This window comes from Coptis chinensis, chromosome 7 (assembly GCF_015680905.1).
Source record: "Coptis chinensis isolate HL-2020 chromosome 7, ASM1568090v1, whole genome shotgun sequence".
In the NCBI taxonomy this organism is placed as follows: domain Eukaryota; kingdom Viridiplantae; phylum Streptophyta; class Magnoliopsida; order Ranunculales; family Ranunculaceae; genus Coptis; species Coptis chinensis.
In genome coordinates this window covers 26,968,766-26,985,711 of record NC_141462.1, presented here as the reverse complement: position 1 = coordinate 26,985,711, position 16,946 = coordinate 26,968,766, and the positions used below count along the sequence as shown (strand labels likewise).

General features: G+C 34.5%; 1 protein-coding gene and 1 pseudogene across 11 annotated transcripts; one reads left to right on the top strand and one right to left on the bottom strand.

Moving 5' to 3' along the window:
• The first annotated feature begins 1,216 nt into the window (after nucleotides 1–1,216).
• LOC147486876 (E3 ubiquitin-protein ligase SP1-like) lies at nucleotides 1,217–7,359 on the top strand (annotated as a pseudogene). Its single transcript, XR_015200807.1, has 10 exons — nucleotides 1,217–1,797; nucleotides 1,893–1,943; nucleotides 2,081–2,208; nucleotides 2,279–2,394; nucleotides 3,232–3,275; nucleotides 3,347–3,455; nucleotides 4,099–4,162; nucleotides 5,298–5,441; nucleotides 5,641–5,961; nucleotides 6,069–7,359. The product of XR_015200807.1 is annotated as an E3 ubiquitin-protein ligase SP1-like (transcript).
• Nucleotides 7,360–7,646: 287 nt separating this feature from the next.
• LOC147486875 (protein HEAT INTOLERANT 4-like) lies at nucleotides 7,647–13,845 on the bottom strand. 10 transcript variants are annotated; one of them, XR_015200805.1, is made up of 13 exons: nucleotides 13,653–13,845; nucleotides 12,689–12,989; nucleotides 11,823–12,471; nucleotides 11,507–11,698; nucleotides 10,988–11,368; nucleotides 10,567–10,742; nucleotides 10,378–10,430; nucleotides 10,242–10,295; nucleotides 10,079–10,142; nucleotides 9,875–9,933; nucleotides 8,829–8,953; nucleotides 8,620–8,707; nucleotides 7,647–8,283 (listed from the first exon to the last, which is right to left on the bottom strand). XR_015200805.1 is itself a non-coding variant. In XM_086570066.1 (13 exons), the coding sequence occupies exons 6-12, from the start codon at nucleotides 10,567–10,569 to the stop codon at nucleotides 8,635–8,637; spliced, it is 417 nt and encodes a 138-aa protein (XP_086426192.1). In that variant the 5' UTR covers nucleotides 10,570–10,742; nucleotides 10,988–11,363; nucleotides 11,507–11,698; nucleotides 11,823–12,471; nucleotides 12,689–12,989; nucleotides 13,653–13,806; the 3' UTR covers nucleotides 7,647–8,283; nucleotides 8,620–8,634. The 10 variants fall into 10 exon arrangements, 6 of the variants coding, with proteins under 6 accessions (XP_086426192.1, XP_086426196.1, XP_086426193.1 ...); XR_015200806.1 differs by having other exon boundaries at nucleotides 10,988–11,363; XM_086570066.1 differs by having other exon boundaries at nucleotides 10,378–10,416; nucleotides 10,988–11,363; nucleotides 13,653–13,806.
• Between the last annotated feature and the right edge of the window lie 3,101 nt (nucleotides 13,846–16,946).

The window sequence follows — 16,946 nt, the reverse complement described above, 5'->3', positions numbered from 1 at the left end:
AACAATAATGAGTCAAGAACCAAAATCAAAATCAAGAGGGGCTTCATGGATACAAGAAGAAGATATTGCTCTCACCAATAGTTGGCTACAAGTTAGTCAAGATGGTGTAGTAGGAAATGAGCAAAAGTCGAACAATTTTTGGGCTAGAATTCTAAATGCATTTCATGCAAATTTAGGAAGAATGACCGAACGCAACTTGACGGGTATGAAACACCGTTGGTCTATTATTCAAGCTAATATCAACAAGTTTCATGTTATTGTTTCTAAAATTCAAGCATCTCCTCCAAGTGGCTATAATGACAATATGATGGTAAGTATTTACTTTTTATTTGTTATTTTGATTAACAAATACATTTTTCAATTCTAATTTAGTTTTTGCTTAATTGGTAGGTTGAGGAAGCAATAAGTGCATATGCGATGCATAATGGGGTTTGGAAGTGGATGCAATGCTATAATATGGTGAAAGACTCACCCAAATGGAAGAGGCTATAGTTGAGAAATGATTTGCATCCCACCAAAAAGTCGAAGTCAAACAGTGGGGAAGGAGGTTCATCAATTCCAATATCAACTGCGACAACTTAATCAATGGATTATGATCCACACCAAGTTCATGGGCTTGAGGATAGACCTCTTGGAAAGAAAGAAGACAAAAAAAGAAGGCAAAAAGAGAAAGAAGAAGGTGATTCTAAAGTGGAGGAATCCGCTAAGAAACTTGATGCTTTTCTGATGGAACTTTCTAAAACCACCAAAGAAGGCTATGAATTAGAAGCTCAAAGACAGTTGAAGAAAGATGAGATGGAATTCGAAAAACTTCAATTGAAGAAAAGTTCGATGGATTGGAAGCTTCAAATCCAAAAAGAAAAACTTCAATTGAAGAAAGATGCGCTCCGAGTTCGAGAAGATGAAAATGATGCGAAAATATTAGGAATGAAATTAGAAGGATTACCCAAAGACGAGCGTGAAATTTGGCCAACTCAAAAGGGCTGAAATTTTACAAAAAATGAAGAATCGACTTGGCAATATCACTGGTAGTAGTCAAAGTAGTGCATAGTCTAAATTTAAGTTTATATGTCTTTTAATTTGAGTTTGTATGTTTTTTAATTTGAGTATTTTAATTTGTCTTTTAATTTATGTCTTTTAATTAATACCAAATCTACAATGCGCAGGGCTTTCAATACATTCCCATGTGCGCATATCTTGACCGTACATACGTAATCTTGGACATTTAAGATGAGAAAATGTTTAAAGGATAAAACCGGAAGAAAACTGGCCATAAAATTTGTTTACTTCTCTCGGTTCTAAGTTTCTAACTTGCTCTAAACTCGCGCTCTCTGTCTCCCATTATTTTCAGTTTCCTCAAATTTCAAATACTTTTCTCTCTTCTCAATTCTTCATCAAACTATGGGGATTTAGTAATGACGGCACCGGTCTTGGAAGAGACTCGTTTGCAGAAGGAGAACTACTATGGGCTGCGATTGAAAGATTTTTTTGGTTTTGAGTCTTAACTGTTTTGAAGATTTTTAGGCCTAAATTGCAATCACTTAAGTTAATGTAAAATTACTCCTCTTTTGAGTAAATTTTAAGTTAATTAATTCTGTGAATGTTTGGTAGATCAACATGACCCTTCCCTGTATTTTTGTTAAATATATTTTATGACAAGATGATGGGACTGGGTGTGTACATGTGGTGGGAGCTGGAGGTGCTAACGACCTGGTATTAGCTATGGGAAGAGAAATCTTTGAAGAGTCTGGTCGATCCCTTGTACGTGGGACACTGGATTATCTCCAAGGATTGAAGGTTTGTCTTATTCTGCAACATCGCTATATAGAGATGTCTCAGTGAATGTATTACCTATTAATTCTATTTACCATCTGCATATGCTTGGAGTGAAGCGCATTGAAAGAGCTCTTCCGATTGGGACTTCATTGACTGTTGTTGGAGAGGTGATATTAAATATTAAGAATACATCATTTAAAATGCTAAAAATATATGTTGTTAAACTGTTACCTCTTGTTATTTGTCTTCGACTCTTTGTTGGTGTTACCTATTATATTTTTGTGTTTCTTTTTTGGCTGCTTAGGCTGTCAAAGATGATATTGGGACAATACTGATTCAACGCCCACATAAGGGGCCATTTTATGTGTCCCCAAAAAGTATTGATCAACTCATTGCAAATCTTGGGATATGGTCAAGGCTGTTTTCTAAAATGTGGTACCGAAGTGTTTCATTTTTAGTACATTACCAGTTATATGTTATTGACTTACTACAATTGGTACAGCTACAGGTTCTACAAGTACGCCTCTATGGGGTTCACCGTAGTAGGTGTTTTTCTGATTGCTAAACATACTATTCGATACATCATGGAAAGAAGACGCCGGTATGATTGCAGCGAAGGTAAATTTATTTTTTTTTCTTTAAATCTTAAATTTCGTGGTACTGTTATGAGAATATGCATAATTGTCATCATCCGAAAGGCAGAAATGTACACAACCATATCAATGTTAGAAGGTTGGTACTATGAACATGATGTAACACAAAGGTGGAAGCAAAATATGATGATAAACACTGATAAATTTTAATGAAAAATGCACCTAAATGTAGGGATTAAATCTTCAATTAGAAGAACGATTCTCTTAAATAAATTTTCAACAACAACCAACCAAGAATGAAGGCTAACATGCCTTAAAATAATAAAAAGACTACTAAATGTCTATTATCTAATGGAATCCGAATAGGAACTCACCCTAATTCGTATTCCTATTTGAATATGGAAACCAAAGAAAATAGAAACTACTAAGTAGCATATTGCCAATTTAATAAAAATAATAAATAATCTACTTCTAATTCTCTGCATCTAAACAAATTAAAGATCCCCATCTTCTTTAATGAGATTGTAGCCCAGCATGACCACATAACTTCTTGGATGCATTTGATGGATTTCTGTTTCACTATCATGTCTCTGTAAGGCACTGATGGATTTCTGTTGCACCACTTGCACTACCTTTTTTACACCATGAGTTTGTAGGTCAGACATTAGTTCGCCACTATAAATCTGATACACAGAAGCATGACAGAATATTAATCAGAGAGGAAAGTCTGAAAATTAAACTTCTAGATTAAAATTTGTCTTGACTCTGCAGGGTGATTTTGTCAAGATGATATATTAGCAGGTTCTACTATGCTTCTTTGTTATCCTTCTGAAAAACATGTAATGAGGTCTTGTTCTTTCAGAGTCCTTGCTGCTGCTGCACAAAGATTAGAGCAGGATCATGATGGTACATTTCTCCAGTGTTTTATTTTTTTATTAGTTTATAAAAGTTTTTATGAGTTTAATTTTGACGAGTAGGTTCAGATGAGAAGACTGACAATGGACCGGAGAGTGCAAAAAAGGAGCGTCTCATGCCAGATTTGTGTGTGATATGCTTGGAACATGAGTACAACGCGGTGTTTGTCCCGTAAGCACCTTGCAAACTCTCCTTTTAGTTTGCCTAATTTGGTTAGAAAAATTCATTTGTTTTTAACTTTTTTATTATTGGTGGGGTTCATGTTTTTTCACCATGACTAGTATTCTTAATTCACTTCTGGATGCAAGGTGCTTACGGGAATAATACAATTTACTATTCTATAGTGCTAGCGGGAATTCAAAAGGAAATTTTTTAAAAACAAATAAGTAAAAAGTCTTGGAATTTTGTGATTTGATATAATAATTTCTTTATGATTATATTTAGACCGTGATTCTATTTTTGCTATAACAACTCCCTACCCTATCATTGTATATCAATTCAATCCCATTAGTAGTTGGTTAGGCATGTCAATACATTCAAGTATAGACATGAGTGATTAGGCTGGAATACTTGTCAATGACTTTCTAGTTTGCTTTAATTTAATCCTGGGGTTAGATGTCTACTGGAGTCGTTGTCTTCCTCATTATTATTATACCAAATCTACAATGCTCACAACTTTGTATGCAACTCAATGCGCACAACTTAGTAGTTAGTACTAAATGCCATTCTATGATTATACAAAGTCTGAATCAAATATGATTTTAATTGTACCTTCTAGGTGAGTGGGCACTTTCAATAGCATTTGTTTTTTCAGCAGATGGATTCCTTCGGTAATGTCTGGTCATCCTATGGAAATTTCCCAGTGTTACAACTTACACGTAAGAAAATGAATACCCTTGCAATGGGCAGAATAGTTGTTTGGTTGGACTGTTTTGTTCCATCTAGGCTCTTTGTATTAGCATGACATATCGCCACATCGTTAATATTTGTGATTATAGTTCAAGGTAGGGGTTTTTTGTTGGCTTTGAGGAACCTTTTTTGGAATCTGAATCATTTTTATTCTGGCTTGCGTACTGATACAAAGATGTTGCATAATCAAATCTATGTGCAGGGAATATATATCAGATAAAGTGTCTGGACTTTAAGATATCCGCACTAAATTCTAGGTGCAGGGTTATATGAGTTAATCTACAAACTCTTACTATTATAGTTTGCATGTTCATGTATATGAGTTATATAGTTACCAAATATCATTGAGGATAATTATGGCCTATTAATGCAAAGACAGAATCTGACTAGCTTTTAAAGTCACCTATTACATTACATCTGACAATGAGTGTCATAGATTAAATCTGCGGAATGGTTTTTTGCTGGAATTGCGTTTGCTTTTCTTCTTGATGTCATTGGATTATGTTGCTAATTGAATTGGTGACATGAGTCATGGAGTCTCCATATAATTGGATAACTTGTATTGTGCGGCTGTTGATCAGCAACTGTTTCCTGTTCTCGGTGTTACTGAATGCTGACTCAGGGATGTCGTAGTTCTTCGACCAAAAACTCATTTTGGGGCTTTTATCTCTCACTGCATAGTTCAGAAGCAGGAGCAGGATGGCTAGTATAAGAGGAAGTATCAGACAACCAACTACAAACTTATATGAAAGAGACAGAGAGAGAGTTCACTAGTTCAATTTCCGGACGAGGAAACCATGAAAGAGAGATTCGTGAAGTTATAATTATTGAATTTGCATTATCCAGTGCTTTGACGCTTTTGCTGGTATGGAACATAATTGTTGTGTACTATAATGTCATTAGTCTATGATAACTCTACTGCATTTTCTCTCTCTCTATACCGATTCATTTGCCTCATGCAGTATAACTGTTTGGATTTCATGGTACTGTTTATGGCACACCTTCAAATTAGAAAATCAGACTCCTCAGATCATAACCCTAGTTCTTTATGTTTTAACTAACTTAACACAAATATAACGTCCTCATAGCTTCCTAATGATACAGAAGTGCTGTAATGGGATTAGTCTTTGGAGAGCTGTGGAAAAGGGAGACAGAAAAGACGAGCAGATGCCAAAGAGAATTTGTTTTTGCCAACTACATGCTGAGCTAATTCATGCCAATCAGTACACCAATTGCAGGAGGCTAGAGGTATTTTTAAACACTAGTAGCGATAATGTTTATTGATATTTTAGAATTTATTAATAACAAATTTTATTTCTTTTGATCATGTAATGAGACCAAAAGTTGTTTCTCTGACATACATGTGTATCTTCCCGCACTTCAAAATACAGACTCTTTGCTTCTAGGTGCTTTGTTATCTTGCCTTAAGAATGTGTGTGTCATGCAGGACATTGCAGCACTTAAAAGTTAAAACAGAGTTCTGGCACATAGAAAGGGGAATAGGGCAGAAGGATGAATCAAGACGAAAGGCCAAGAAAAGCATGGGGCTTCTTTCATATCATGTCTATGATAATAATAGTCTGGTAGGGATAGTCTAACTAAGGAACCTAACAAAGTGTTGTCTGCTCCAGTGGAAATACTTGCTTCACGTGTAAAAACTGTTCTCTGACTGGGAGAGAACTGAGGCGCTGCTGGGATGCCACAGGAGCTTAGCAGATTTTGAAATAGACCAAACTTTCTTCACCATACCCAAGTCCAATATAACAAGGTTAGCATCAAAAGACTACTATTCTGATTGTATATCACACACAATGAGATGGTGTACATGTGATTATGTCCATTGACTGTCCAACCTTTTGCTTTATGAAATTACAGATTGAGCCCGAATCACAAACTCAGCTTTTGAATATGGAAGGAGTTTTGTTGGCAGGAGTTCCTGGAGCAGGTGGCTTTGATGCAGTGGGATATTGTTGTTGCAGCAGTTCTTGAATCTTCGAAATACCTCCTTGGGTTTATCTAAGATAGGCTACATTTGTCAGTAGCTTGTTCCAAATAGTTTTAGGAACCTACTTCATGTTCTGTATTCTTTGAGTTGTTTCAGGAACATCCATATGCTCTTATTTGTGTTAGTCTTGAATAGTTAATGTAAGGTGGTAAGTGACTGCAACCTATATTATGAAGTGCTACCTGTTATCTTATCTCCTCGGACCAAGGACTGTAACGTACAGTTCTGAAAATCATGATGGGTGCTCTTTTTGTGAATTTTTAGTATAATTTCTGGAACTATAACCCAGTCCCAGCATTTTATATATGCGATTGAATTTACAATACTAGCCTTTGTTTTAGCATTCTATTTAGAAGACCATGGGACAAGTCGTAAATGAAACCAGCATGGTATCTTGAACGAATATCTAGCAACAACAGCTGAAGAAACATATTGGTGGAAAATTTACAAACTTCTGGATATTGATGATGCACTGATATGCTAACATACTGCCTTGAACTCGTAATATGTTCGTCTTTTATATAAAAACAAGTACTCAAAATTTTTATGCATCTTTTGCGTAAGCTATATGATGATATGATGATGATGCATAGTGCAGTAAATCTTTAACGTGAAATGATCTCCAAGTTTTTTACACTTCATCCATTCTCTGAATTGTGAGGGATCTTACATATGATCCTAAGGGTTATTAGAAAGAGCCTCTGATACATCCCCTTGGTTTCCTGATATAGCTTGGTAAAATATTTCTCTATAATATTATTCATCTATTGATTCCATTGCTTTGTTTCGGCAGGATTTCGAGTTGAGCTGGTTCTTGTTGGTTACTGTTGTAGCTTGTGTAACAGTTGATGTCGAGGTCTACCTAGAGAGCATAGAGGGGGCCTCGGATTCACTTATTAACCATCAAGCTTCTTGAGTTGTCATGCTTCGATTTTGATAGAATGTCGGATTTGTGCTTATTAGCATTCAGAAGATATCAATTTGTCGGATAAAAGAAATAATGAAGGTTACTACACATATTTATCAGAAAAGTTTATGTTAGATTAGCATATAGTCGTGGGAATTTCCATTACTAGAGGATTGGTTCCAAATATACTCTTAGGAAGAATTGTAAACTAGAGAATAATTTTGATGAAAATATTACAAAGTTAATTCATTACATATACAGACAGATAGCTGCAAGCCTTAAAATTTTCAGAATATCAAACAGAATAGAGACGGCAGTCCACAAATTTGTTAAGGAGAAATGTCTATCTGTCTTCCTACTGGATGGGATTTTTCCGCGAAAAGGCGAGACTCGTCAAGTTTTGTGCCAAATCAGCACTTTAGCACCTACTTTTAGCGATTTTGGCCTGTTTAATGTAACCGAAATGGACTGAAAATTCTGAAATTGTGTCGTCCTCATGGAAGAAAAAGCAACTCTTAATGACAGAAATCAGACTACGATATATTCTTCTGAATCAATATACTTGATTTACTTGTTGAACTCAACATTCAAGAATACAATCACTATTTTTGCTTTCGAATTTCTATACATGAACATCAAATAGGCCAAGATTCTAAACCTTAATTGGGCAGTCATGCCCAATAAAAAAAAAATGACAATGGTATCTCCTTTTCTCACTCTTAACAAGTAACTCTAAACCTTAATGTACACCAGTGCTTGGGTAATGATCGAGAAAGACCGATGAGACCCAACATCAAAGAATTCCGTAGGATATATAGAACCACCTTCCAAACATGAAAAAGAAGCAATGGTACGTGGTGCTTGGTGCTTGGTGCTTGGACGAATAAGCAACAACACGTGGTTCACGATACTTCCACTTGGAGCTCATCCATGCCGGGTGGAGACAATGGTGGAACTGCTATTACATGAGACGCGTCAGCAATCTCAAGGACCTTCCTTGCAGTTGCCTGAGAATCTTCACTCCTGCCAAACTTTCTCATGGATAAAACATTAGACTCATCCGTTCTACAAGAATTGCTGCTCTCAACAGAGGATAAGAACTTCTTCGCTAGAGTCATTTGTGCAGACACGATAACAGAACTGAACATGCCTGACTCCCTTAATCCTTGAACAATGGCCTGAAGAAGAAAATATTAAGTGATGCATTTTACGCTAATTAAACATTAATAAGGTACATATCTGCACATGCTTATCAGTATAAAAGCATCACAGAGTGCAGGCAAAACTTGACAATTGATCCCATGAGACTTTCTGTAAGTAAATAACATACCCTAGTGGTAAGCATAAGTAAACAATACACGGCTTCAAGATTAAGTCTAAGAAACAGACTGAAACTATAGTGATTTCCAAATAATTGGAGTCAAGGCAACAGTCTTTATCTCTTAGGAAAGCAGTGATAGAAAACCATGTGCATGTTTCCTTGAAAGACACACGTATGTTGTAACTGAACGTACCATGGGAGCATATATTCAAGTTAGAATGCCCTTCCTGAGAAGTTTCAGGTTTAATGTTTTATCAGCCCATACAATGTGCTCATGGTACCTACAATAGAATAAGGTATTGTAAACTCGCATCAATTCAGAAATAGCTAAGAGATAGAATAGCAATTTCAAGAAATGATAATTAAGGTCTAATAAAACAACAAATAGTTAAGAGAGAATACCTATATGCTAGTGGGATGTATGGAACCCAGTCCATTTTCATTTTCTTCATGGGAAGTATTTCCTCGGCCTCCCTTTGAACCGAATTAATACCGATCTTATCGGAAGGCGGGAAAGGAGACACAGTCTGTCAAATAGAGGTAAATGAAGCATTGCATGAGATACAAAACGTATATTAGCTGTAACACTTTTTTATGTGATCCTACACTACGTCACTACTACATATTTATTGAATGAGTGGAACATGTAAAACCTGTGTATGTTAAAAGGTAACAGTTATCAGCTACGGTTATTGTCTATATGACTGTCCAGCAGAGCAGCACACAAGCTTCTTGTGCTCACAAGAGTTATTGTGCAATAGGAAGGTCTGCGATTAATGCTCTTAAATGTCTACAGTTCCAAGCAGATAAGTCATTTTGCAAGCTTCTACTTCAGCTTGCTTAAGCTATAGAGATCTAACGTCAAAACAAACAAGAAAACAGACATTGGAATTTTGAAGACAAAATATATTCCAGTCTTTATAAGTAAAAAGGCCAATACTTAATCAGTAAATGCCACCTCCCTCTTTTTTCATTTTAGGTCTTATAAATGCATTTATGAGTATGCTAATACTTACAAGCTACATAATAACAATTAAATCATCTCCGGACTTATAAGTTTATTCATAAGCAGATATCAAGTTGCCTGATTTATTTCCCCATTCAACAATTTATTTCCATATTCATTATCATTCATTATCAAAAATCATTTGAGTTGTTCTTTAATGCCAAAAAAGAAACACATAATACTATTTTAAGCGCATCTTTACTATTATAAGTTTACCCGTTTGTATTAGAAATTATAAGCGTTTCACTAGTAATTCCGCAATGATCTTATCCAAATTTGACCCCAAGTAATACCAGTCCCATCACAATTTCCGAAAGTCTATTATAAGCAACAAAAGAGAAAACCGCAAACAGCAATTGTCCTATAAAACATTCACACAGTTTCAAAACGAGGAGTTAACTCAATGATGTCCATAAAAAGAATGTTTGCAAAGGGAACTTACTGCCACCACCACAGGGATGCATATTACTTTATTTTCACCGTTCACAGGTACCAATTGAGCTGAAAAATAGAAACGGGAGACCATTAGTATGATATAATAATGAAGGCATTTACGATAGATAGATATCGATGTGCATATTAAAAATGCATATAGATAAGTTGAGACATAACCTAAGTAGATCCGGAAAGACATATGAAAACTTACGCTCAATACAACTGAAAAGATAAACTTTGTTGCCATGAAGCACTCCATTCTCTTCAAAGGCATCCTGAACAAAATATGTTTTTATTAGCGTTAAGTTATTAAGGCAAAATAAATAATAGAAAGTAATCCAACAAAAAAATATATAAGGAATTTTCATACTCACTTCTAAATTTGAAAAGTTCCAATTGAACCGATAGACCATATCAAATTGATCCAACTGCATTAAAATTACATAATAACAAGTTTTTCGCTGTAATAATAAATAAACAGACGAAAAATTTAACGAAACAAAAGCGAACCTCAGTTCCAACGGGGAAAACAGCTCTCCATAAATCTTCCTGCAAAATGAAAACTGAGGCTTTGATTAGATGAATTTCAATATAAAAATGTGGGTATTTGTGAATCTGAAACGTCTCACATTTCCAAGAGAAACACTAAAAACCCTAATTACAGTCAATAAAATTGAATATTGAAGAAAATTATTATACCATGTTACGTTTCTCTTGGAAGAATTCGTCGGGAGTAGTAGGAGCCTTAACACGCTTACGTCTACTTGGACCAGCTTGTTCTTCTGGTGGATCTTGTTCAGCCACCTTAACCTTCTTCTTCTTATTATTCTCTACCACTACTACTACTTCTGCTGCTGTTTAAACCATATATAGGCCTGCGAGAGAGAACATGCATCAAGCCTTGATAAAACTTATTTAAAAGCCAAGAAAAAGAAAGTCCTGACAGCTTTGAATGTAGCCAAACACAACATTGTGTAGATTTAGAAAATTACGAGTATCGAATTATGTCAGATCATAATAGATCTTTAGTGTTATGGGCTTTCAAATATATACCAATTATTTATTCTTCGAAGAATTGAAAAAGAATAAATACAGGGTGATATAAAGATTGGAAACTCACAGGTAAAGATATTGAGCATGCGTAAGCTGGATTGTCAGATGCCATAGAGCACTGCCCACCATCACAAGATATGTCAAGGACATCATCATTATCAACTGCAGAAACGGGATCTGCAAGCTTTCTGGAATTAGAATGAAACGACAAGGCACTCTTATTAGAATAAATATAATTATTGCAACTCTGTACGTTAATCAAAACCAAACTTCAGATAATAGTCAGCAAGAAAACAAACAGGACAGCTGTGAAAAGGAAAACACTTGCCGCAGAATAGCAATGGAAACACAAAAATGAATAAAGAAAGAAACTTATCTGCACCCAATGTAAAACACAGTTATGACAAACTTGGAGCACTAGTACCGTACGTCCTTACTAGATCCTTCCCTTGTATCAAATACCATTATTTGACCACCATCAATTTAGAACTTGATAGGATATCAACTTAGGCATAAGAAATAATAAAATTTTAACTTGTACATCACAATAACAACCAGATAGAAAATTCAATGTTGTTGCACTAACCGACAACATCAACAAGAGAATGTCTGTCAATAGTCTAATCCAGAAAACAAAAGCATACACTTCTACTCAATAACGAAAAACATTTTCTTAATACTAACTGAAAATATCAATAAGAGAATGTTTGTCACGTCGCTGGGATGACGAACCATCCTTACTACGAGATGGCGCCTAAATAATATATGAAATGTCTTCCTGCAGGTTTACACAAAAACCATATTAGTTCAAAATAAGTGTAAAGAAGTCATAAAGTTAGATGCGCAAAAAGTAGAATGAAAAAAGAAAATTTTAAATATCGCACAATGTAGGAGCCTCCTACCAAGTCAGTCTGAATCACTCAGAATCACATGGTCGCCCAAATGATCATCTCTGCAAGAGACAAGTGGAAATGCATCAAAGCGAGACATGAAATATAATTTCCACTCATTTGCGATTTCACGATGATGTTTTTCCCAAAACGACGCGATCTTTGGCATTGGACAATTTGCTTCCAAATTCAACTTTAAAAAGTGGTTTGGAACACGCCCAATACCAATGACTTTATAGTCATTCTCATTGAATGCTGACTTTAACGGCAGAAAAGTGTGACAACCTTGCCATTGAAAATACACAATCAACGCTTTTACTTTGACGCCGCAAGATACCCATGTTCGGTAGTAACAACATCTATTTCTCTTCGGAGCATCACCCTTAAAGTGTAATAGACTTCCCTCACAACGAGTCACGTTTTCATGACCGAACATCCGTATGTACTCTTCCTTACTTGCGTGCAACTCTGAAATCAGATTAACTCGTACTTGGACCTAGGCATCCTCGCCATACCCCAATGCCATGGCCAAGGCCCTAAATCCACATTCTTGGTCACCCTTTGGATCTTCAATATCCAAAATTAAAGGTTGTAGAATGTCCGGGAAGTAATCCAGATAGCGATAGAAGGAGCAATCACCCATATCCTTACCAAACTCAACCTAAAACAATAACAAATGATTATCTTCGTACTTGTAACAAGTAAAATGTGTATTATGTGAATGCACCTTTTTCGTTGTTACAATGGGGGTATTGTCTAAAGAATCTCTAGCACACACCGTTTCAAGGATATAACAACATCTCACTATGCAACTATTTTTCTTTTTATTAATATAGTTTCTACTTAATCATAAAATCCTTAGCATAGCATGAATTTACCTTCCTTGCTTTCATTGTCTCCTTCATCAGCTCAAGAGTGATAGGTAAAGCATCTTTATATCTAATAATTGGCGCAGGAGTATTCTCTAGTTCCACTAAAGCTGCTTCGAAACGTCTCATCTCAGGATCATTCTCCCATTTCTTTGCTGATATTTCCAACTTAACTCTATCCTCAATTTGGTTGGCATGGGACTCTAAACCTTTAAAACTCTCATCAAGATACGATTTCATTACACTTAAATCTAGCTTCACGCCAACCACCTCCTTATGTAGTTTTTCCATTGGAACCTGAAAATCAAAACTAAATAAATAATCATTAATATTTGAGGCTTCAACGACATATTGATAACTCTAGTCGAGCATAACAATTTACCCTTAACATTCTTTAAACGTTCATTTTGACTCGCAAACGAGACGGTGCAGTATACGAATATATGAGAACTAACATAGCCAAATTTAGAAAACTATCAAACTTCTATTACTTCTCAAGAAGAAGGTACGGGTATTATCTGAACAAAAACAATAATTACTACCTGGGAGACATAATGAAACTAAGTAACAAAACCAAGGAACAAAAAGAAAAATAACATTACAAACTAAAAACTTCTAAGCAACGGGAAATGGGTGTATATCTGGACTGTTAAGAGAGAGATGCATGGCTTAGAATATGAGAAAAAAATTAAAATGTTAACATACTTGAACTTGGTAATACAACAAACGAAATGGGAAATAAAAAGAAATCACAAGTCCATTAACCCTTCTTGAACAAGCAATTTGGCCTACAGTCCAGAAATGTATATAGGATAGCTTACCAGTAAAGAGGACATCACCGATTAAAAATAAAATTATGCATCCATAAAGTGATTTTGTAGCAAATCAAACATTTCTGGACTGTAGGAACAAAAAGCGTTGCAACATGAAAAGCTAAAAACTTCTAAGCAACGGGAAATGGATACGTGCATACCTCGGAAATGTTAAGTCGCGAAACAAATGAAGAAACGACTAGAGACGTGGGGGGTTTGAACCTTGAACGTGGGGGTTGGGAGTTCCGAAAAACCTCCAAAATAACCTCAGCAGTTTCTTTTCAGCTAGCGTCTGTTTACATTGAGTTCGTTTAACTCGTCAACGTTTTCAATATATGGATTCGCGGGATTTTCTCTTTCGGGCTTTTTTTAATCTTTTGGGCTTTTTTGTGGACTTAAATTTGAGTACTGCTACATGGACCTACTTTTTAGATCTACTATTGAACTCACTATTTGTATGAAGTTAGTTTGCATTGCAATACACACAAACACATATCTCTATGTAAATCAATGATTAGGACTTTTGACACATCAGTAAGTTCAAATAGTAGGTCAAATAAGTGGGTCGGTGTAGCATTACTTTTAATTTTTTTTTTTTTTTTTTAAACAAGCAAACAAAACCTGCAGACCTTGAGTATTACCAAACAACAGTTAACTTTATTACACAATGATTTTTATTTTTTTTATCAGATACACAATGAAATTACTTTAGTTAAATCAGGTCAAGCCAACGCAATATATTCTAAATACAATAAATTAGCCGCAAGGCACAAGTTCGTTTCAAAACAACTCTAGAAGATATGATTTTTTTTTATAATCACTCACAAACAATGAGCTATGAGTACGAACATACATCAACATGAGCTATGAGTACGAACAATGATTATTCATATCTATAATGATTGTTCATACCTATTTGGGGGGGTTCATACCTCAACCTGAGCTATGAACAATCATTGTTTATATGAATACTCATTGTTCATACTCATTCATACCTCAATATGAGTATAAACAATTATTGTTCATACCTTAACATTAGTTATAAGCAATCACTATTCATAATGTATAAGTTCATACCTTAATATAAGTTCATATCTTAACATAATGTATAATCAGTAAGAACACATATTGGAGTATGAATAATCATTGTTCATAAGTTCATATCTTAACATAATGTATAATCAGTAAGAACACATATTGGAGTATGAACAATCATTGTTCGTACATATTTGGGGTATGAATATACATCAACATAGTGTATGAAGCATAGTACAAAATATCGCGATATATATTGAGATTTTAGCAAAAGATAAGTAAATATCGCGACATGCTTAGAGATATTTACAACTACAAAAATCAGTAATATTATCGATATTTTGAGATATATTGCGATATTTATAGATATTTGGCGATATTTTGTATATGTAACAATTTTATTTAATATTTACCATTATATTTCAAATAAATATAAATTATATATCATGATATATCAAGAAATATCCATAAAATAATATATATTTGTCGATATTTTGGATATATCAACGATATTTGCATATGAAACAATGTCAAATATCTCCAAAGAAGGGATATATCCATGATACACATCCATAAATCGAGAATCGATATTTGCCATATCCCGATATTTTGTACTATGGCATGAAGTATGTTAACATACGGTCTTTTTTGATTAATATCGGTTTGGGATAATTCTACAAGTATTGCTAACAAGCAATTAGATGCTTCAATTAATTTGTGGGCGCTTCGGTCTCATTCCCTAAGTTCATGTTCATATTCATTGATCTTATGTTCGTATCCTTTCAAATTGAATGTTGTGTATCATATAACATTCAATTAATAGGTTTACATCACTTTTCTATCCTTTGTTGTTTTTTTCATTATATTTGAGTTATCTATATTACCCAAAAAAAAAACCAAGTTATTCATATAGTGCCTTTGAGATGGTTTTTTTTTTTCCTTTGGGTAAACAACTTATTCAACATTTCAACATAAAAAGTAAGACTGTAGTTCAACTATTCAAGGCCTTCAAGGTATCAAGGTAATGAGCCTGAGCTTGCACTGCACATACTATCTCAAGTTAATTCATATTATACATTGACAAATGCCACACTAATAAAACAAGTTTTTATTTTCATTTTTCTTTTATTTTATGAAAGATGACTAAACATGGTATACATTAGCTTATGCAACTTCAGTTTGAAACTTGATTAAGGTATATTTGATTTTCATTTCAAAAACAAAATCGTTTATAATTAAGGTATATATGTTTTCCTTTTGACTGAATTTGCCTAATTAGATCAAGGATTTCAACTCACCTTTTCTCCATCACTAGTGTTCAACGTCCAAAGTACATATCAAGGAATATAATCATGGATTCATGGTATTTCTATTGTTGCTCCTAAAAGCATGCTCATATATAAGGAATCATGTAACTTGCATATTCTCTATTAAGTGGTTTCTCAGTGCCAATGCATGAATGTCAATATCAAAACACATTGAAGTAGTACCACAATTGAACTTATTAGAAGATCAATGTTTTCAAAGTGGCATCCACGCTATGAAGAATGTTGTGAATTCCCCATTAAACTATTAATCTCCAGGAAAATTTATTTTATCCGAGTGATCATTGGTTTCTCAATACCATGACATGAACATCAATATCAAAAGAGCAAAAAGCACATTGAAACTAATTAGGAGCACCACAAATATAATTTAATAGTATTATTTTTAAGTGGCATGTGTTTTGCTGAAGTAATTAATTAGACATTCTATCAATAATAACGTGAGTGAACAAGTCTACGTACACTCCGCTTCTGGATGAACAAATTGTTCTCAATACATATACTCGGTCAGGAAGATTTTCTAAGGCATATTCCGTTAAGGGTATCACAATGACACTAACAAGTTCAATTTAAATATCAAAGAAAAAAAAAAGGGTAATTCTGTTGTAAAAATTAAATTTACATGTATTCATTTAATTATGACTCGAGTGGCATAGCCATGGGTTAAATTCTAGTTTAAGGACGAAATTAGCTGTGAACACTCATTGTTCATACTATACATCAACATGAGCTATGAGTATGAACAATGACTGTTCCTACCTATAATGATTGTTAATACTTATTTGGGGGAGGGGGAGGGGGGTCATACCTCAACTTGAGCTATGAACAATCATTGTTTATATGAAGACTCATTGTTTATACCTATTTTAGGTATAAATAATGAGTGCTCCTGCCTCAATATGAGTATGAACAATTACTGTTCATACCTTAACATGAGTTATGAGCAATCACTATTCATATTGACAATCATTGTTCATATCCATTTGGGGTTATTGAGCAAACACATAAGCTGATTTTACTTCCCTCCTAAACCAAAAATTATCAAATAAAAACGTTATTGAACCCCTAACTTAGTTATTTTCTCTTCAACCAAGG